General features: G+C 42.6%; 1 protein-coding gene across 6 annotated transcripts in view; it reads left to right on the forward strand.

The window, feature by feature from the left end:
- Positions 1-23,434, forward strand: part of GLS2 (glutaminase 2) — a 55,416-nt gene that overhangs the window by 17,599 nt on the left and 14,383 nt on the right. For 4 of the 6 annotated variants that reach the window (XR_011853092.1, XM_072135011.1, XM_072135013.1 and 1 more), the window contains 11 exons: positions 3,188-3,267; positions 4,186-4,349; positions 7,207-7,265; positions 8,965-8,997; positions 10,462-10,520; positions 12,395-12,461; positions 12,921-12,971; positions 14,121-14,297; positions 21,345-21,476; positions 21,964-22,056; positions 22,808-22,869. Coding sequence is in view for 5 of the 6 variants with exons in the window: in XM_072135011.1 (XP_071991112.1) it covers positions 3,188-3,267; positions 4,186-4,349; positions 7,207-7,265; positions 8,965-8,997; positions 10,462-10,520; positions 12,395-12,461; positions 12,921-12,971; positions 14,121-14,297; positions 21,345-21,476; positions 21,964-22,056; positions 22,808-22,869 (977 nt within the window). In the remaining variant the exon portion in view is untranslated. Of the gene's footprint in view, positions 1-2,250; positions 2,532-3,187; positions 3,268-4,185; positions 4,350-7,206; positions 7,266-8,964; positions 8,998-10,461; positions 10,521-12,394; positions 12,462-12,920; positions 12,972-14,120; positions 14,298-21,344; positions 21,477-21,963; positions 22,057-22,807; positions 22,870-23,434 lie in introns of those variants that run through there. The other 2 variants (XM_072135015.1, XM_072135012.1) reach the window with 2 other exon arrangements.

Consider the following 23,434-nt stretch of genomic DNA (forward strand, 5'->3'; position numbering starts at 1 on the left):
GGTTTAGGGTCCCTGACGGGTCTTTTTTATGTGACCCAAACAATGTACTGGTAACTGGTGTGCATGTTTGACCTGCGCTCCATTCATTTATATGGGACTTCCAAGACAGCAGAGGATCTGAAAAAAAAAGAAAATACACCCTCTTTTATGCAAGTTTGCAAACCTAGGCCATTCTACCATGTTCTTTTTAGAAAGTATGTTCTAAAAGCAACAATACAATATTTTTTTTAAACTTTACTGTCATGAACATTGACATGTAACATCCTGAGACCTGTAGAGATGTAGTTTTTTATTTTGCCCTTGAGATCTAAAATTGTATTTACCTAATTTTAAGATCCTCCAAATACCAGCTGTCTTTTTTTATTTTTATCTTGATACACAGAAGCCTTAGAATACATTTTTTTTATAGAAGTTAATGCACCATAGGTGGAAACTGCACTCCATTCAAATACGAGGACTAATATTTTTGTGCTCACTGTAGATCCCAGTGGTCTGACCACCAGCGTTGAGCCACTTATTCCCTATTCTTCAGAGATGGGATAAATGTCTTTTAGTGGTAAAAGCACTTTTAAAGATTAGTGTGTTACTACTTTTTACAGAAATGTTGACTTTTCATGGCCTTAAAAATAACATCTACCAGAGACATAGATTGATTGGAGCAGTAAGGATAATATCTAAAATAATGCAGTTTTTTTATTATCCTTACTTTGCAAACTTAATTCTTATGTTTTATTGCTGTAAAATGTATTGCTTCCTCCTACGATTAAAACAAGAAAATATTTGCCTGTAGTATTTAGCTGTAGATTACATGGTACCAAACGAGGTTATCAGCAGATAAGATTACATTCTTGTCTTGATTTGGGAGTGAACCACTAGGCTATAAAATACTCACGTATTAATAAGCTACAATCTGTGTACAGAATTGTACTGATATCTTGTTCATGTCTTAAAAACAATGATAAACAATCCACAATGGGAGAAACAGCAAATGAACCTTTGCCAACTTCAAAAGTCACACAAAGCCTGGTTACTGACAAATCATTCTCTTACAGGAAGTCTACCAGTAGTTATCACCATACAAAGCTGCAGACAGTGTTAGATAGCAGCCCTAGAGAGCTGTGTATTCATAGTTTTGTGTGTGCTTTTTTTTAAGGAAATCTACCGTAAAAATCAAACATGTATGAACCATTGACACATGCTTATAGATTCAGGCACCGTGACTGTGGTTTTCTTGTTATAATTGTTATCGATGGCCTCCTTTTCTTCTGAAATCAGCTTTTAAAATTATGCTAATGAGTTGGAAGGGCTTACCAGAGCCCCTCAGAACTGAAGCTTCATAGGCTGTTACAATGAGCAAAGCATGTGTTCCCCTCCCACTACTCTCACCCTCATCCCTCTGTCTGTGTGATTGAGCAGCAGCAGGAAATCCCAGGAGAGGGGGGAGATCTTCTCTGCTCATTGTAACAGCCTGTAAAGCTGTTACAGTCCTGAGGGGCTCTGGAAAGTCCCACCATAAGCTGATTTTAGAATAAAGGAGGCCATGGATAACAAATATGAGAAGATTACCACATTCATGGTCCGTTCATCTATAAGTAAGTGTCCTTGGTTTATCATGATGAATGTTGGTGTTGGATTTTCTTTAAATAGCAGTAGGAATGCCAAAAAATGTTTATATAACAGGACTGTAGGTAGACTTGTTGCACTGAAGTTAACTAATGTGGGAGATCTCTGTACAAATCTCCTCCCCGATGAGTAAGAGCTACAGTAGGCTTCATGTTATATATTACAGTAAGGAAGGGGGGACACAAGAGCAATTTGAATGGAAAACAACATTTTGAGGAGACTCCCTTAAAGAGGACCTGTCAGGGCAATTTGGGACATTAAACCACCCACAGGTCCTTATGGATTGGTGGTTTAGTGTTCCAAATTGCCCTTTACCACGTCCCTAATTGCCCACTTACAAAAATAAAACCTATATACTTACCTAGAGATGGGTTTGATGAGATGCATATGACCCATCTCTTTTGCTCCCTGCGCCTGCACACCCTGGCTTTGTCGCGTGAGTGCTGTAAGTACGATGCATGTGCAGTGAGGCCTGGGTGTAGTATGACGGCTAGTATGCGGGGAGCACCAGACTGAGGTAGGTATATATATATATATATATATATATATATATATATTATTATTATTATTATTATTTTATTTTTTTTATATAATAGCAGGCACATAGGAACTTGGTGATTTGGAACACTAATGTATCGGTCCATAAGGACCTGTGGGTGGTTAAGTGTCCCAAATCACCCTGAAAGGTCTTCTTTAAAAATTGGAATATATTTTTCACAATCTTGCTGTTGATAAAATCCACACAAAGGTATGAATACACACAGGCAGTTAAGCTTTACAGGAGCACAAAGGTGTGGTCTGAGAACTGAGGAGTCTGCAGCACAGAAAATTCATGTGTTTTTTTTTTAATGCATCCAAACCAAAACCCAACCCCTGGGACTACACAGAGGATTCCGTCAGGGTGCAAGGTAAGTTAGAACACAGAATTATATTATAATGCAAATGTTTAGAGAAGGCAGTATGATATCTTTGCAGTGCAGGTGTGATGGGCTTCTACAACCTGCCTAGTCACAGGTGATAGGTTCCCTTTAAGCTGTGTAAAAAGACAATGGTAGATTAGTTTTTATCTCCCTGAATGAGCAAATAAGAGTTTATCAATCAGTGTGTATCCCAAACTGGTGACTTAAGAGAGGTTTTTGCCTTTTGTCTCTTGACAGCTTGACCTGTATGTGACTTTGCAGAAAGTAGACACTCTAGAGAGAGACAAACAATGGTGCACTACATGGGATGTAAACTAATATAATGGGAAGTAAACTGATACAAGATCGTATCACTTTACAGAGTTGTCTCATTATAGTGAAAAATAGCTTCCCAATTCAGATTGGATCACTTTTGAAGAAAAACAATTTTTTCTTTTTTTTAAAGACTTAAACATGTTTTGACATTCATGACTATTGAATGGAAGCCTGAATCTGAATTGGGAAACAATTTATCACTATAATGATACAACCAAAACCAATCTCTAACTGTAGAAAAGGGCACATGTATAGATAGGTGCAATTAAGTGTTGTGCTAATGTAACTTACTGCACAACTTGTTCATATTTCTGATTGTTTTTTTATAGGTAGCAAATTATATTCCACAACTTGCTAAAGTGAGCCCTGACCACTGGGGTGTATCTCTCTGCACAGTGGATGGACAGAGGTGAGTATAGAAATAGAAGGTTATTTGCATGTAGCTTAATAATGTCTGCCTGAACAAATTAAACTGGTGGGCTCTGGGCACCACAGACTGACCCTGCATCAAGTATCAAGAAGGATACAATACTATAGCATGCTGCAATTTCTGATTGTCAATAGAGTGTTGGAAAATAGTATTTAAACAATTTTCAATACATTGGGGGGACACTGGCGTTTTGAACACCAGTCTTAAGGTTCCCCCCGCTGGTGCTTCGGTGCACATATCCACTAAAAGGTTCCGGCCTTTTAGAAGATCAGGGACAAACTCTAGAAGTTCGGACCTGTAGACCAGTTTTTTGCCATAGTCTTTGCCGGTTTTCCGCCCCTGTGCCTAATGCTTGCTCTCCACCTCCACCCCACCTCTGGGAAGCCAAAAAATTGGCCAGGAGGGAGAGATACATGAGCCTTCTCTGTCAGAAAACTGGCGGAGAAGGCATAATGAATCTCCCTCTGGTAACTACTGTTATTTTTCCAAAATGATCCCTTGGTTTGTATGATATTGTAATAATAAATACAGGCAGTCCCTGAGTTACATACAAGATAGGTTCTTTAGGTTTGTTCTTAAGTAGAATTTGTATGTAATTCGGAACTGTATTTTTTTATATGGAAGCTCCAGACAATTTTTTTTTTTTGCCCCATTGAATTCTCAAAATAGTTTGCTGTAATGGTACCAAGGGTTATCAATAAAGCTTCATTACAGGCACCTTACAGCGGATCATTGCAGCCTGGCACTAAAGTAATGTATCCAGAGAGCTTCACCACAGGTCACAGTGGGCAGAGGGGTCCGTCTTTAACTAGGGTGGCCTTAAGAAGTAGACTGCCTGTATAGGATTTATTTCATGCACATGTTCTAGTTCTAACAAACTATGTTTTCTGCATTAAGATACTCAGTAGGAGACACGGATGTCCCATTATGCCTACAATCATGTGTAAAGCCACTAAAGTATGCCATTGCTGTGAATGACCTGGGAACAAACTATGTCCATCAATATGTGGGTAAAGAGCCCAGTGGTCTTCGCTTTAACAAGCTGTCACTGAACTTTCAAGGTAAGAGCTTTTCTAAAGTGACTTAACTGTTCAGCCTTCTTTAGACTGCTCATCAAAGAAAGGGAAGGTGAATTGTTGCTCAAAGGACATTTCTAGTAGTGGGATCCCTATCTGTCAGTACCCACCATACCAAAGAGGAAATGCAACCAAACTCCAACCAAACCATATTATTGCTGTATAAAAGAGACACTATTTTGGGTGCATACAGATTGCCATCAGTAACCATTTTGAGGATATGTAATAATATGTAAATCCAGACATTCTGAAAAAAATATTACTTTTTAATTTGTTCCAATGTAATTTTCCTACTTTAGAATTCTATTACATCATCATCTGCCTTTATTGTCCATAAAATGGCCAAAGATGGAGGGTTATGTAACACCAATTATACGTGACCAATTGCCCTTCCGGGACCTTAAGCTTGTATTATTTATTATTAAAGAGTAACTGTGGAGGTTTTTTTCCACAAATAAATAGGTCTTGGGATGTAAAACAACTTTGCCTATTATCTTTGTTACCTAGTTGTAGCTGTTTCCTTGCTATACATTCCCCTCAGATTATCCCAGTGCTGCAATGGCTGCTTCCCCTGCCTGTGTTGACAAGCCATGGAGTCCGTAGTTTGTTTATATGTTGGTTTCATGGGAGGGGAGGGGCTGCTTACAGAGGAGGAGGTCATGTTACAGAGCTCTCTCTGTGTTTGTAGCAGAACTGGATGTGTTCCAGACAGTGGTCACAGATGTCTCCTGTACAGAATAGTGAGGTACAAGGTCTCCCCTGTTCCCTTCATCCCAGTCTGTGATTCTACAAAACTGTCTCTCTTTGCAACTTATGCTACAGCCCTCCCCCCACCTTGTCATCGGCAGTATCAGTTTTGTGCAGATATGCTATATTCCTCCATGTGATGGAAGCTGCCAGGCTAGTCACCATATACATCCTGTATGTGCATTGTGCAGAGTTTAGTGAATTTGCTTATGGAAAACTAAATGGATTTAATGCTAAATTACTTTGAGAGAGAACACAAGGCATCATGGGATTTGGGGGCAAGCTAACTGGCCTCAGCCTGAGGGCATAGACTGACAGACATTAGTCTCTGCCCACTCTACCTCTGGTGAGAAAGATTTTTGAGAACAGAACAAAACAGAAAATACCATAACTTTGTTTTCAAAGGGGGAATCACATAATAATTTGGTAAAATCATTATAAATTTACAGTTATGCTTTAAGGTCCTAGAAGGGCAATTGATTATGGAGAGATATGATCACATGACTCTCCATTTGCAGCCATTGGGACAGGATCTTTACTTTAAATCAGTGAGTTATTTAACATGTGAGCTTGTCCCGCAGTTATTTAGAAGGCATACAAGATATATGTAATTGGGACATTCAGTAATGTCTGAATGGCTCAATGATTTTACATTCTTATTGTCTATTTACTATTATATAATCATTTAAGAATTGAAAAATTGGTTTGCATTGGTGAACTGAAAATCTGAAAATCTGGATTAGATAAGGTGTGTTCTCCCAGAGTGCCATGTGTTTCATGACACTGTATATCAGTAAATTTATATATATAAAAGTATGATAAACATGGCTGAATGAGTAAATGACTGAACTGGTATGGTAGGAGAGAGGCCCTCATGGGATTACAGTCTACAGTAAAATAAGCAAGGAGACAAAAGGCGAGTTTTGCAATACTAAATTGGTGTCTAGGGCTGTCAGTGGTTTCTTCATAGAAGACATCGTATACATCACTGTGCTAATTATAACCCTCAAAAAGTCACAACGGCTTTAAACTGAATATACATATCAATTACACCACGTTCATTCTAGCTGCAGGGAGCTCAAACCAAGTGCAGTTAATGAGAAAATCCAAACCCTGTCTGAACAAAACCGGCTCAGTACGTTAGTGAGCAGTTCAGATATTTATGGTTTATTGCTCTCTCACATGACCTGTGTTACCCGTCAAGGTGTACCTTAACAATCGAGTTCATAACATTTGAGTGTGACCTTCCTGAAAAAATCTACTTTGTAGTTAGCTTGCTTAATGTCATTCCATGCTATTAAGTATCTCACTAACTTATACAGTATCTCCCATGTTCAACTTTCACTCGACCCCTTTAAAGTGAAAGGGTTCGATAAACCAATCTACTGTTATTTTATCTGACTTGAACTGATTTGTTCCACGTCTTTATGTAAAAATGAGCTCTTTACGACAACAAAGAGAAAATAAAGTGGCTATTTCTGGCAAGAATTTCTTCTCCTTTTGTGGGACACAGCTTCCCATTTTCTAGCAAAATGAAAGAGGCTGCTGTCTGTGGTTGTCAGTTTATGACGTTCAGCTTCCATACAACTCCTTCCATTATAGACCCTTTCTAGGAGGCCTCTCCCATATTACGGTACATCAATTTTTTCTGGTGGTTACACAACATTACAATAGAATTTTTATTCTACGCTGTCACCGAATTTGCTCCAAGTTTCATCCCATGGTTTCCCTTGCCTTCCTTTTCCCACCATTTTACTGGTTATCGATGTTTTGATAATGTCTCAGTTCCACAACTCTTGTTAGGTATTAGCAACACATCTCTGCAAAAATGAGTTGCTTTCAGAGAAAGTTCTACTGATATGGAGAACTGAAGATGCAAGGCTTATAATTTGAATACAACACCACAATGTTTATCTTTTACATTCCTAGCTGATTTTAATGTTATGGTTTTTTTTATTCTATTGTTTCCATAAAGCTTAGTAAGGAAAAAAAAAGGTTTTAAAAGAAGAAGAATTTAAGTTGATATGTTATATCAAGGGTGGCACGCCATTACAATCGCCTGTAATCAGAATCTGATATGTATTCTTTTTATTAGAAAAACCCCACAACCCTTTGGTGAATGCAGGAGCGATTGTCAATTGTTCATTGATCAATGTAAGTAAATTACTTTTTCTTCCATAGCTAACCAAACAGGACATGGGTATGTTGACTGACTATATTGTGAAAAGTAAATATGTATTGGATAGATGTTTTAATTATAAGTGAATACATTTATATGAACAGTATTGTACACTATTATAAAGTGTATATCAAATCTGTACATAAAGTACTTATACTAATGCAATAATCCTTATGTAAAGCTTTAAACGCTGACTGCTGTGCTGTTCTGTATACAATACATCATTAATAGCCTGGCTTGTCTTGTCTAAGGCAATATCTCAAGTGGGCCAGTATTCACAGTATAAGTTTATTGCTTATTACTGTATTCAAGTAGATTATATTTTAGTATATATTTTAAATGATTTTTTCTCTGTGTTTGAATGTACCATTCTTCAGTAACTCGCACTTTCAAGGAGTTGTCTGGGCTTAGGGTATAAAAATAGAGCAAATACTCACCCCTCTCCGGGACTGCAGTCCAGCATGGTGCCGCATGTCTCTGTTTGTATACAGAGACTAAGATGTGATGCAGTGTCAACAGATGTGTATTTGCTGTAGCAGCAGTTGCAGGTTGTAGTAAGTAAGTACATTGTCAATTGGACATCAATGCTGAGCCCCAGTATACAATATATAGCAAAGTTCCTAGAAAAGAATCTGTACATAAAGTACTTATACTAATGCAATAAGCCTTATGTAAAGCTTTAAACGCTGACTGCTGTGCTGTTCTGTATACAATACATCATTAATAGCCTGGCTTGTCTTATCTAAGGCAATATCTCAAGTGGGCCAGTATTCACAGCAAATACTCACCCCTCTCCGGGGCTTCAGTCCAGCATGGTGCCGCATGTCTCCGTTTGTATACAGAGACTAAGAGGTGATGCATGCTTGTATACAATATATAGCAAAGTTCCTAAAAAAGAAGTATCAACACTGATTCATTGAAAATCTCAAGGGCCACTTCTGAGCGTCACTTGGATCCACACGTGACGGTGTTAATTGAATGCAAAGAAAGAAATGGTGGTCTAGCGGAAGTCACAGAAAGTTCAGCCTTTTATTCAGGGATTTTCATACAGTGCAAGGCAATTCCATAATATGTCTAGGTACAGACACAGAAGACACCAAGCAAATGCCAGCGGTGACAGGTGGCACATGCTTCCCCGGAGCTCCGGAGAGGGGAAAGTATACGCTCATTGATATTTTTTAGAAACAAACCCATAAAACCCAGGCAACCCATTCAAAGGAAACCTACGGTGAGAAATCTACCATTAGAAGTGTATCTGATGGTAGATTCCTCCTGCCTGACTCAGCCATAAATTGTAATTTAATCATCCTGAACCTAACCCATCTTGTTAAAAACTTTATTTTAGTAATATGTAATTTAACTGCAGAGGCTACTGGGGCGTATACTAGTCTGGCTGGGCACTGGGAGCTAAGGCTAGTACACGCCCCAATAGCCTCTGCAGTTATTGATGCAGTATGTGACATCATATAATTGACTTTTTATATGAAAGATATGTAGAATAATTCAGAACACTGTTGTAGAGCGGGTTAAAGGAAGAAAATCACATAGAACAAATATATATTTATAATTGAGCCAAAAATAGCAATAATTGAATTGTGGTGACCATTGCTTTGTGAATGGAAGAAGTGATGACACATTTTAAAATAATAACATGAGTTTTATTGTCCTATTTAGCAGGGGGCTAACAAGGCTGAAAAGTTTGATTACGTAAGTATCTTGTATTTTCTTTGAGTCAGAGAAAAATCAGACAATTTATGTGCTACACACAGGTTTCAGTATTCATAACCAGGGTCAAGATATTGTTCGCTAAATGAGAAGTCGCCTTCATTATTGAGTGGTATATACTTACTTCAATTTATATGAATATTCATACAGGATACTAAGGTCATACTGTCAGCATAGATAAATGACCAGAATCACACTAGAATTGTGCTCTTCCCTCCAAATCATTGCAGTTACTGGACATGGGGTCTATACATTACTCATACAGATGGTTAATTATTTTTTACATATTTGTTACTGTGCCTTGGTGTCTTCACACAGAATATTATTGATCTTGCTTCTTGCAGTCACCAGTTTGGAGCCAGCAAACTTGTATGAGAAACATCTCCATACAAGGAGATGATGAATGTCATCATCCATTAAAATGACAAGACATGTAAACTTGTCCTCAAAGCGCCCAATCTTCAGTACAGCAGACAACTTCCAGCTTAGTACAATTGCAAAATGAAGGTTGATAGCAGCCAGTTACCTACAGCGGATCACCGTCATGTGCAATTTATGATACATGATTTATAAAACAGCAGGGACCAATTATCCCTGCTACCCCTGCTCCCCTTATACGCCCCCCCCACCAATATATGCATATTGCTGATCGCTACTAGGGGTGGGAACGGCGCCCCAGGATGGGAGGCATAGATAGTGCAGTAGGCTACCATCGCCTAGCCCTCGTCCTGGCCCTGACGTAATATGTGTATAATGGCACACATTTTCCATTCTTTAGTGTGTCAGGTTGGATGCCGGGGCCCCATAGCAGCTGCTATGGTTGCTACCTCTGTAGTTACGCCCCCGGTAAGATGGATTGGGTAGCAGTTTATCTTCCTCTTCCTTTATAGGGCAAATGCATGCTTGGCTGTGCTCCTTGTGCATGTACATGGGCATGAGGAGCTGTGGAGGGACATCTCGAAACTAGAGTAAGATATATGGTTATGTTAATGGATACATCATTAAATTATTCAAGTGGGCAGTGACACATCCTCTGAAGCATGGTGATAAGCACAAGTATCCTCTTCAAATTAGGACAAACTCTGCTTGTGCATGTTCTATATTATAGAAACTTTATCTTTCTCACTACCCCATTTATTAGAGTCAAACTGCAAGACACTTTACCTATACAGTTTACACATTACAAACCGCTCTTACATATTATTTCCATGTAATGAGGGTTTGGTGTACCCTGACACTTTGCAATTCTAAATATTCAGGTAAGTCAGAAAACTTTATAGAGTTCCCTTAGTTTAGACCAGTGTTCCATATACATAGGGAAACCAAAGCTAAAGATTACCAAAACCTACTGAATGTTGGATTGGAATATACAAAACAATATGTGGTGTCCTCAATTGTCTCTGCATTACAGATTCTGCTTAAGTTCTCTTTCTTTCTGTTCTCAAGATCATGCAGTTTTTGAAAAGGATGGCAGGAAACGAATTCATTGGCTTCAGCAATGCAACGTAAGGACAACTGATGTATCAGTCTGGGCGCCAGAGTCAAGTGTGGAGGGCTCGCATGTCCTACTGTAATTATCCTGTCACAAAGTCTTACACAAACATACTGCCATATTGTTGTGGTGCTTATCTGTATATACTTGTGTTTCTCTGTCAGAATGTATCATGTATCCTTCTAGGATCATGGAGTAAGAGTTCTCCTTATGGAGACTTTGCTAATTAAGGCCACCTTTCACGTGTGTGGAGACTTATACCAATTGATGCTCCACTGGGGATTCTGGGAAATATGCGAATACGTTGTCCAGTACGGGACAATGAGAACCACAACTCTTTTGTTACCTAGTAAGTAAGACAGCACGATGGTTGTCATTAGGCTACCTGAAAGTCATACTTGATGGTAAGGGGGCTGCCTTAAAAGGTAAGCTAGCAAAGGAGCCATGGTTTTCCTTGGCCCTTTCTGGAAAACTTATTTGCATGTATCTTCTAATATGCTGTGCCAAACATTTAGTCTAAAATAACACCAGCTTTTGTGGTGATCATTTAGAAATCTTTTTGTATAGCGGGCCATGAGATGGCAGTAGAGAAGTGCTGCTCTTACTCCAGTATTACCCTGGAACCAGTGATTGGTCAGGTCGATTGACAGCCAGGTCAAGGGCTTTTTTATCCAAAAGGTTTAGAAACACAGCAGCATGCACAAAGGAGCATAAGCAGGGGAAGACATGTAGCATGGCCAAATTATTGTGACGAGCTCTCTCTGGCCCCAAGAGGTATTCCAAATTGTTACAGATAATGCATAGGATTGTTTAGATGCTGTATGCTGAATAACTGTGTGAAGTAATGTGAGGGTGACATGCACTTCCCCTGCTGGACTCACAGGGGTCCCAACTGTAGAAACCCGAAGGCTAGTCTAGGTCCGGCTTTATGGATTTTATGGATGGTTTCCTTTATTCAGGACCCCTCTATTTTTTCCACTCAAGTAATGCGTCCACTCAAGCTCAAGCCTCACAGAAATGACTGCAAAATATTCTCATAAAAACAGGTACAACTATGGTTGCTAGTTGACCTTTTGGAACAGACCGCCCTTTACCTAGACCCGGATTTTCCACATTAGTCTCTAAGGGGTTCCACTATATGCTCCTCATCAAGGCAGTTATAAACAGCAGAGCTAGATGGTTGAAGGTCACTGTATATGTGTGATAAACCATTTACATGGCATGGGCATTGTCTAGATGATGACATTGCATGATGTCAAAAATGCATGGCAGGTTCAATTTGAAAGCTGGAAGCCATGAGCTCGCAGGCTCCTCTAAAATCACTTTAACTTTATGACACAGGCTGCCATACGTTCCCTGTCAGGAAATCATTTTAATACCAAAAGGTGCCGTTTATCAGTTTATAGTTAAACAAGGAAGGTTGCGGGAAAAAAATGCAGCTCCGAGTGTTAAAGTATTCTTATAGCATCCGTGTGTTCAGGAGACACTGCTGAATAATACAGAAGATTTCACTCCATTCTTACCACGAAAAATCATATCGGACGTCAACCAGATGTAACTGTGCTGTGACCACCGTGCAGAAAGGGTACATAAAGAGTTAAGTGGATTTCAGCTGCCAAGTTGGAAGGGTTGGCTAATCTGGTTGGGGGCAAGAACAAAACATATCTTGGTGCTGTGGCACCTATTTTTTTTTAGACACAGCACTTGGCTACTAGAGCTGCATCAAAGGGTCATATAATGTGCAAACGGTCATGGCTGGGTGTGAAAAGAAGTTGCACGGAGTGACCAAAAACCCAAAACCTTTTCACTGCATTGTTTGTGACAGTATATGGATTTTTAAAGTTTAAGACATTTTAATTCATACTAAATGTGTCCTCTGTTTTGCAGCTTTCAGTCAGAAAAGGAGACCGGAGACCGTAACTACGCTATTGGATATTACCTGAAAGAGAAAAAGGTATTGGCTGCATGGTACATAAGGACATCAAAGCCAGGTGTCTGCAAAGAAATCATAATAACTCTATAAACAAGGATGTCACAGCATTGATTAGATGGGACATTCTTGTCCCCGGAATGGGACTATTACAATAACCTACATAACACTGGGCAAGAGGCATAATGGTCATCTTGTTCCGGGCATCACTGAGTGTTTGTGAAGTTATTTGGGCCTAGATTTTTAATATTCCTCCAATTTCTATGATAAAAATCATATAGGAACTTTCTAGCCCCATTACATTTTTTATAATGATATATAGTAATAAAAGTTGCACTTACCTTACCAATCTCCTGCTCCCATACTGACAGTAAAGTATTTACTTAAAGTAACTCAAGTTCACTTTGTAAACACTTCAGAATTCCTTCTACTGTTTTGTACCCCCTTATACTGTTTTAAAAATGTTCTTTGTTTTATTTCTAGTGTTTCCCAGAAGGAGCTGACATGGTATCTGCTCTGGATCTTTACTTCCAGGTAAGCAAACACCAGAAGTCTAAGTGGCAGTTGCTGAAGGTAGTCTATAATTTATTATTATTATTTTTTTTATATAATGCTGTACTTGTCCTATGCAACATAAGTCAAGCAATGAGAGGTCAGACCAGTATGACTCTTCTTCATCCTTGTGATTCACTAAAGATAAGATAAGATAATCCTTTTTTAGTCCCACAGTGGGGAAATTCACAACATTACAGCAGCAGAGAGAGTACAGAAAAAGAAGACAAGCAATGATCGGTAGTTTGGTATTTAGTCTGTGGATGGGACCTGCCGGGACTGGTTAGGTGGGGGGCAAAGGTTACTTCCATTTGGGCCTTGTTGGTAGAACAGCCTGGTCGCAGCGGGGAGGAATGATTTCCGATAATGCTCCCTTTCCCTTTAGTCGGTCACTGAAGGTGCTCCCCAATGCCACCACAGTCACATGCATGGGATGGTAGTTATTCTCCAGAACAGGTTTCACCTTACACAGTATCCTCCTCCCAGCTACCACCTGCACTGTGTCATGAGGACCCCCCAGTACAGACCTGGCTTTCCTGATCAGTTTGTCCAGTCTGCTCCTCTCCTTAGCTGAGATAGTGCTTCCCCAGCAGACTGCATCATAGAAGGTGGCTTGGCCTCCTCAGCAGGTATAGCCTGCTCTGACCCTACCTGTGAAGTGCATTTATGTTCTCTGCCCACTCCAGCTTATTGTTGAGGACACCCAAGTACTTATAGGACTTCATTGCCTCAATGACCGTCCCCTGGATGACCACTGGTTGCTGGTTGTCTATTAAACAATAAAAGTTTTTTTTTTCTATGTAATGCTGAATCTCCCAGAATTTATGAGGATCTATAAAGATTTTAAATACCAGCAGGATAGAAAGAATGCAGTTTACATATAGTTTATAAGTCTGGTGTATTCACAAGAAGAGCGCTCTCTTGGTAAATATGTCTAATTAATAACTTGTCTTTGTAAACCTCCTAGTCACAAAGCATAACATGATAATAATATTTTGGCTTCTAGTAGTATGGCTTCTGCACAAATTCAGGACCACATGTTTAGATGAAAGTCTATTTTGTATTCCCAGACTTTTACAGTGTACTATGTGCCATTAGTATACCCTTAATGTACATTTCTTCTCTATCTAGTTGTGCTCCATTGAGGTAACGTGTCAGTCCGGGAGTGTGATAGCCGCCACTCTGGCTAATGGTGGCATCTGTCCCATCACAGGAGAGCGGGTTTTGAGCGCAGAAGCCGTGAGAAATACCCTAAGCCTAATGCATTCTTGTGGAATGTATGATTTCTCTGGACAATTTGCCTTTCATGTAAGTCCACTGATATATTATATAAACATATTTAGAGGATACATCATTTTTAAACATTAAATGGGTTTTCTATTAAAATAATATTGATGACCAATCCATACAATAGGTCAACATTGTCAGATAGATGGCAGTCTGTCATTCCCAAACCTTGTCCAACAGCTGTTTTGGAATCGGACCCTTGCCACAATAATAACTAAGATTTAAGCTTCCCATGAATAGGAGCTGAGTTTTAGGAGGCTGCCAGAAATAGCTGGTTGGCAGGATCTAATATTGATGACATGTCCTATGAATATCATTTTACTGGAGAACCCCATTAAATATTTCTGTTAGCCAAGTATGATTAAATTGGAAAGTCTGTACAAGCAAACCGGAGCTACTGTATGTTTTGTCTATTTATAGGTATTAAATTAGGACATAATGAACAGTTCTACAATTTTATAATGTACTCACTTTCCTTGTTGTCATTAAATGGAAACCCACTTTATTACATTGTGAAGTTAAAAGCTGTGTCAGGCTTGCGGGTTGTGGATCCACTGGACCACTGCAGATGATGACTCAGCCACTACCTGGGACCGGAGTCTAAGTGGTACCCGGTTTTCACCAGAGCCCGCCGCAAAGCGGGTTAGACAAGCTGCGGCGTGGTACCACCAGGTCGTTCCTCAGGCGTGACTTGTCTGCAGTGGCGGCCAAGGTAGAGGTACAAGAACGGCAAACAATCTCGTGGTCAAAGTCCAGGCTCAGGGTCAAGGCAGGCGGCAGAGATGCAACGTCAGGGTACAATCCGAGGTCAGCAACAGGAGGTCCAAGCATGGGGTACGGGAACACGGTACAGCAGCACGGAGGAACACAGGTATACGGAAACACAGAGGAGCTCAGGAAACACAGGAACACGGAGGGACACAGGAACGCAGGAGACACAGGAACGCAGGAGACTCAGGAACGCAGACTAATCGCAGTAAAGCTTTCTCTCAGGCTGTGAGGCACAAAGATCCGGCAGGGCTTGCAGGAAGAGGCAGGCTTACATAGATTTGGCAATATGGCCAGCGCCAATTAATGGCGCGCTGGCCCTTTAAATCTTGAGAAGGAGCCGCGCGCGCGCCCTAGCAGTCGGGGACGCGCGCGGACCGCGGAAGAAAGGAAGCCGGGAGCCGGGCCAGGTGAGACGCGCTGGCGGCGCGCTGGCGGGGGCTGGGCAGCACGGGTGAACCACCCGTGACAGTACCCCCCCTCTTCGGCCTCCCCCTCCTTCTGGGCTGGAGAAATTTCTGCAGGAGATCACGATCCAATATATTGTCCTCAGGCTCCCACGACCTCTCTTCTGGCCCAAATCCCTTCCAGTCAACCAAGAAGAACCGCTTCCCCCTTACCATCTTCATGTCCAGGATCTCCTTTACCTCGTAGGTGTTGGTGGAGTCCGCCACTGGAGTGGGGGGAGGAACGTGTCGGGAGAAGCGATTCAGAATGACAGGTTTCAGCAGAGATACGTGGAAAGAATTTGGGATGCGCATAGTAGGAGGAAGGCGGAGTTTATACGCCACTGGATTAATGCGCTGTAACACTTCGAACGGTCCCAAAAACGTGGACCCAGCTTGTAACTGGGAATCTTCAAACGGACATACTTGGATGACAGCCACACTTTGTCACCTGGAGAGAATATGGGAGGAGGCCTGCGTTTCTTGTCCGCTTGAGTTTTTGAACGGGCGGATGCCAGAAGTAAAGACTGACGAGTCTGTTCCCAGATAGTTTTGAGGTCTTCTACCAACTCTTCCACAGCAGGAACGTCAGCAGACACGGAGAGAGGAAGAGGTGGTCGTGGATGTCTCCCATAGACAATGAAGAAAGGAGTGGCACCGGCAGACTCAGAGTTCAGGGAGTTGAAGGAGAACTCAGCCCATGGGAGCAGAGTGGACCAGTCATCCTGTCTGGCAGAGACAAAATGACGGAGATAACAACCTAAGGTCTGATTAACCCTCTCGACTTGTCCATTCGACTGAGGGTGATACGCTGAGGAAAAGTCCAATTTCACCTGGAGTTGACTGCACAGAGAACGCCAGAACCGGGAAACAAACTGAACACCACGGTCAGATACTATGTGCCGGGGAAGACCATGAAGCCGGAAGATGTGAGTGAAGAACAGACTGGCAAGGCGAGGAGCAGACGGAAGACCTGGCAGCGGAACAAAATGAGACATTTTGGAGAACCGATCAGTTACCACCCAGATTACAGTATTCCCAGAGGAACAGGGAAGGTCCGTGACAAAGTCCATGGCCACGTGAGACCATGGGCAACTGGGTATCGGCAACGGCATCAGGAGACCGGCAGGTTTGAGGCGTGATGGTTTATTACGAGCACAAGAGATGCAGGAAGCCACAAAATCCCGTACGTCTTGGACCAGACTCGGCCACCAATAGTAACGAGAAATGAGGGCTAAGGAGCGCTGCACCCCAGGATGCCCGGCCACACGAGAACAATGTCCCCAAGTCAAGATCTTCTTCCGAAGAGCAGGTCGGACATACGTCTTGCCAGGAGGGAGCTGCCGAAGGTCTACTGGAGCAGCCACAACCAGCCGTTCCGGAGGGATGATATGCCGAGGAGCCGGTTCTTCCCCAATAACATCAGAGGCACGTGAGAGGGCATCTGCCTTGATGTTCTTCTCAGCTGGACGAAAATGGATCAAAAAATTAAAACGTGAAAAGAAAAGGGACCAGCGGGCTTGTCTTGGATTGAGACGTTGAGCATTCTGGAAGTACAGGAGGTTCTTGTGGTCAGAATATACACTGACCGGGTGACGAGCTCCTTCCAGAAGATAGCGCCACTCTTCCAAGGCGAGTTTAATAGCCAGGAGTTCCCGATCTCCTATGGAGTAGTTCCTCTCAGCCGCAGAGAAGGTTCTGGAAAAGAAGCCACAGGTAAGTGTTCGGCCTTTGGGCCCTTTCTGAGTGAGCACAGCTCCAGCACCCACGGAGGAGGCGTCAACCTCAAGTTGGAAGGGTTTCTCTAAATCTGGTCGCGTCAGAACAGGAGCAGAGGCGAAGGCAGACTTCAGTCTAGAGAATGCTTCCTCCGCAACTGGAGACCAGTGTCTGGGATCAGCACCTTTTTTAGTTAGAGCCACAATGGGAGATACGAGGGAAGAGAAGTGAGGAATGAATTGCCGGTAATAATTAGCGAAACCAAGGAATCTCTGTATGGCACGAAGTCCCACTGCGCGAGGCCACTGAAGTACCGCAGACAACTTGGTTGGATCCATCTGTAGGCCTTTATCGGAGATTATGTATCCTAGAAATGGAAGGCTCTTCTGATGGAATTGGCACTTCTCCAGTTTAGCATAGAGGCGATTGGCTCTTAGGCGCCTAAGAACTTGCCGTACATGCATTTGATGAGACTCCAGATCAGGAGAGAAGACCAAGATGTCATCTAAGTAAACAACGACACAGGTGTATAGCAGGTCTCTGAAAATGTCGTTCACGAATTCCTGAAAAACTGCAGGCGCATTACACAGTCCAAAGGGCATGACCAGGTACTCAAAGTGCCCGTCTCGGGTGTTAAAGGCGGTCTTCCATTCATCGCCCTCCCGGATGCGGATAAGATTATAGGCCCCTCTCAGGTCCAATTTAGAGAAAACTTTAGCTCCACGAAGGCGGTCAAAGAGTTCCGTGATTAACGGCAAAGGATACCGGTTCTTTATTGTCACCTTATTGAGCCCCCGATAGTCAATGCAGGGACGAAGAGAACCATCTTTCTTGGCCACAAAGAAGAAGCCGGCACCGGCAGGAGAAGAGGACTTGCGGATGAACCCCTTCTGTAGATTCTCCTTGATGTAGGCCGACATGGCCGCAGTTTCAGGCACGGAGAGCGGGTAAACTCGACCTCGAGGCGGAGAAGTTCCTGGCAGCAGTTCAATAGGGCAATTGTATGGACGATGCGGTGGCAAGGTCTCCGCTTGCTTTTCAGAGAAGACATCAGCATAGTCCAGATAAGCAGCGGGAAGACCCTTCAGAGACTTGAGAGACAAGGAGGAAGGTATAGTAGCAACTGGACGAAGAGCCCTGAGACAACGGGACTGGCATCCAGAACCCCAGCGAAGAACCTCCCCAGTCTGCCAGTTAAGAACAGGTGCATGTCTCTGCAGCCACGGAAGTCCCAATAGGACGGAGGAAGTGGAGCGGGGTAGTACGTGGAAAGACAGTCTCTCCATATGCAGGGCACCAACTTGCAGACACAGGGGTTCCGTGCGGTACCGGACTGGATCAGAGAGGATCTGACCACTGACCGAAGAGATGACCAGAGGCTTGTCGAGGCGGACCACTGGAATGTGATGCTGCGAGACCAGTGCAGCATCCACAAAATTTCCTGCGGAGTCCAAGAAGGCAGACACTTGGAACTGGCTGCTCGTACCAACGCTGAGGAACACCGGAATGGTCAAACGTGGAGAAGCTTCACACACACCTAGGGACGCTTCTCCCAAGAACCCTAGGTGGTGGCATTTCCCGAACGTTGGGGACGGACAGGACACATCCTGATGAAATGCTCAGGACTGGCACAATAGAGGCAGAGATCTCCCTGTCGTCTTCTGTTGCGCTCCTGGGAAGAGAGTCTGGTTCTGTCCACCTCCATAGGCTCTTCAACAGACGGTACAACCGGTGACTGGAGCGGCCTCTGGAAGACTGGAGCCAGGCGAGGAAGACGTCTTGGACGAGCTTGAGGCTGCTCGAGGAGAGACTCTTCGGCACGCTCTCTAAATCGCACGTCTATCCGGGTGGCCAGAGAGATTAGACCACTCAGAGTGGACGGCAGATCACGAGCGGCAAGAGCGTCTTTAACATGGGAGGAGAGCCCCTTTTTGAAAGCTGCGGACAGGGCCGCGTCGTTCCAAGAGAGCTCTGAGGCCAGGGTACGGAACTGCACAGCGTACTCTCCAACAGATGAATTGCCCTGATGCAGATTCAACAATGCAGTCTCAGCAGAGGAGGCCCGTGCTGGTTCTTCAAAAACAGACCGGAATTCTGTCAGAAATGCCGAAAGTGTAGCAGTGACTGGGTCGTCTCTGTCCCAAAGCGGAGTAGCCCAGGCCAGGGCTTTCCCAGAGAGGAGACTGAGGATAAATGCCACCTTGGAACGCTCCGTGACGAATTGGGACGGCATGAGCTCTATGTGTAGAGAACACTGGGTGATGAAGCCCCTGCATAACTTGGGATCCCCGTCATACTTGCCAGGCATAGAAAGACGTAACCTGGGTTCGGTAGCGGGAAGGACGGCTGGAGTAGCATGGGTTGCAGGAACAGCTTCAGGGACCTGTTGCTGATGCTGAGTAGTTAGCAACTGTTGCAGCATGGCGGTGACTTGCTCCAGCTGCTCACGCTGTGCGGCAATCTGCCGAGATTGATGCATCACAATCGTAGCAAGATCGGGCCGACTGGGAGACGGAACCTCAGCGGGATCCATGGCCGGATCTTACTGTCAGGCTTGCAGGTTGTGGATCCACTGGACCACTGCAGACGATGACTCAGCCACTACCTGGGACCGGAGTCTAAGTGGTACCCGGTTTTCACCAGAGCCCGCCGCAAAGCGGGTTAGACAAGCTGCGGCGTGGTACCACCAGGTCGTTCCTCAGGCGTGACTTGTCTGCAGTGGCGGCCAAGGTAGAGGTACAAGAACGGCAAACAATCTCGTGGTCAAAGTCCAGGCTCAGGGTCAAGGCAGGCGGCAGAGATGCAACGTCAGGGTACAATCCGAGGTCAGCAACAGGAGGTCCAAGCAGGGGGTACGGGAACACGGTACAGCAGCACGGAGGAACACAGGTATACGGAAACACAGAGGAGCTCAGGAAACACAGGAACACGGAGGGACACAGGAACGCAGGAGACACAGGAACGCAGGAGACTCAGGAACGCAGACTAATCGCAGTAAAGCTTTCTCTCAGGCTGTGAGGCACAAAGATCCGGCAGGGCTTGCAGGAAGAGGCAGGCTTACATAGATTTGGCAATATGGCCAGCGCCAATTAATGGCGCGCTGGCCCTTTAAATCTTGAGAAGGAGCCGCGCGCGCGCCCTAGCAGTCGGGGACGCGCGCGGACCGCGGAAGGAAGCAAGCCGGGAGCCGGGCCAGGTGAGACGCGCTGGCGGCGCGCTGGCGGGGGCTGGGCAGCACGGGTGAGCCCGCGACCCGCGATATGGGTCGCGGGACCACCCGTGACAAGCTGATGCTAAGACAGGTTAAGTTGTCTGGAAATCGAATTTGAAGGAGTTTTATATAGATAATAGGGGAATACTTTCTTATGAAGTGAAGTTAGAAAAACATTTAAAAAAAGAATATCACTTGCTCTAAAAGTCCTACCCTATTTATTACTTATTGCAAGATTGCCATGGCTTAATTATTTTTCATGGACAGTTGTTCTGTAGTAGAAAATAGAAGCATTACTCTTTTTTTGCCCATTTTTACAAAATGTGCATATGAAAGTCAGTAGGTATTTTTGAATCATATCACTGAATTCTTATAATATCTCCACATATAACTTATCATCAGAAAGTCTTTATTTTTAAAAAAAAATCACTAAGAAATACATTTAAAAAAACTATATACATGGTTTAATATTGTGTATAATATTGTAATAAAGTTATAAAACCTGTAGCCTACAATGAAAAAGACAAAATTACAGAAAAGAATAAAACCATTAAAAAAGGCATTTCCTTTCTGTCTACTGCATGTAGTGCTGTTCCATCTAGTGGCTAAATTGTGAAATTACCATAAATATTGTTCATGTATTTTGACAAGTAAAAAATACATGTATAATATTACGTTTGCAAGAAATTCTGGTCTTTGTTTGTATTCTGAATTGATAAAACATAGCTGGAAGCTAGAAAAAAATGTTTTGTATATATTAAAAATCTGTCAATATTTGATTAATTTACAATAAGCAATAACAGAGTCCAAGTAGCTGCAATTAATAGGACAAGTACATTGTGTCCATTTGTTATTGTCTGTTTAGGAACATGTATTTTATTATCAGTCTTATTCTGTTACATGACTCTGGTTATATCTCCATAGGTTGGACTTCCTGCAAAGTCTGGTGTGTCTGGAGCCATATTACTGATCGTTCCAAACATTATGGGAGTTTTTTGTTGGTCCCCTCCTTTGGACAGAATTGGAAACAGTGTACGAGGGATTCATTTTTGCCATGTAAGAAAGATTTGCTTTATTTCAATATAATTCATTATATTTTTGGGTCAAGCGAATGAAAGCATTTATGTAAAATAGGTATTCCATAACAATCTAACCTAATGTTAAGTAAGGCTGAAGTTAAGGACATGTAGACAAGATGTATGCATTTGCATATGGTATTTTAGGAGATTAGGTTGTAGATTTTTAGGTACGGTAAATTGGCAATATTTACCATAAAAGAGGGAATGCTAGAAAGGAAACAAATATTAATTTCTGACATATAATTATAATTGTTTCAGCCAACTAACTAAGCATTTTAAATATAGGATAAAATGTAGGTCAAATTAGGTATCAATCTAAAAAGCCCCTGAATTGAGACTAGAACAAGGCTGTTACATCAGTGTCTGTGAGTCATCTGTGAAAAACTTACATATAGACCCTCTATCCAATGCAATCTGTTCTGAACTGATCTTCATCAGTAATGTATATATTGCTTACTTTTTAGGACCTGGTCTCACTCTTCAATTTCCATCATTATGATGACTTGCGTCACTGTGCAAAAAAGCTGGATCCCCGCAAAGAAACAAGAGAAACCCAGGTATTGTTATGTACAATTGTAATAAGTGGTAAATGATTTTGATTAAGCAGGGACCTGAGCTTTCAACGTCCTTCTGAGGCTACGTTCACATATTGCTTTTTTGGATGCGTTTTGATGGCATTGGAAATAATGCGAAACATCAGGTGCTCATTTTAGAACACATGTATATTAGTGGAAACACATATGCATTCTGAAGAAAACCCACCTGTTGCGTTTTCAAATGTAGTCAAAACGCATGGAAAAACGCAATGGGGGACATTTATCAGTGCTTCTACGCCAGTTTTCTGGTGTAGAAGCACTAAAATAATCAAAATTCCTTTGGCACTGCCCCATGCCTGCGCACTTTCTTAAAACCTGCAAACATTTGTTTGCAGGTTTTTATGCAAAATTACGGACTACCATAGTTTTTCCCGGCGCCATGGCCGGCAGACTTTTACATCAAGAGGTCTAAGATGTACCAGGACAGGGGTGGCATAGCCTTTATGATGCCAGTGCCGGCATATGATAAATTCCCCCCACTGTGGTGACTGGACCTGCTGTGGCAGATTCACTGCTACCGTATTCAGTGTCTACAGGACTGACCATTTAGTGATCATGACGGGGGGATCCGATGTAGCAGTCATGTCTCCTATGTTGTGGGTAATTCTTTCATGAGACATCCATTATAAGATAACTATTTCATATTGAGCTGAAATAACTTTAATGTCTGTATGATGTTCTCATACTACTGGTCCTATTCCTTCCTCTGCAGCACAAGACTGTGGTGAACCTTCTATTTGCTGCCTATAGTGGAGATGTTTCTGCTCTAAGAAGGTAATGTGTTCCCATTCTCATATTATGTTATGTAACCCATAACGTAAATGTTCAAACATTGCAATCACAACTGTAAGGTAAAGAACAGCATTTAATTTTTATGTGCTTTCAGGTGCAGATTCTTAATTTAACATGTCGTTTTTTCCGACATTTTCGGAATTTGCGCTGCTGTGACAGGCATTTAACTAGGGATTGTGTTGCATGCGATCGTATTGTGTCCCAGCTGCACCGTCTTTCATGCGACAGAAATAAGGGGGGCAGGTCACCGGACAATCCAACTGATTCGGACTGAGCGCGGGATTTAACTTTCAAATTGTGCTGCAAGATCAAGCACTTACATGCACCAGGAAGAAGGTGAACTCTGTCGGACCTGAGCAGGGCAGTGATAAATGCAGGATATCAGGCGCACGATCGTAGTGAATTGTGGCACAGTGCATTCAGGTCAGACAATGCAATTTCGGGGAACGCGTCAAATGTGCCCCAGTAATTTAACAGCTTTGACCTGCAAAATCAAAATCTGCACCAAAAACTGAATGCTGATCTTCAAGATGAAGTTGTAAAACTT

This window comes from Engystomops pustulosus, chromosome 2 (genome assembly GCF_040894005.1).
Source record: "Engystomops pustulosus chromosome 2, aEngPut4.maternal, whole genome shotgun sequence".
NCBI classification, from domain to species: domain Eukaryota; kingdom Metazoa; phylum Chordata; class Amphibia; order Anura; family Leptodactylidae; genus Engystomops; species Engystomops pustulosus.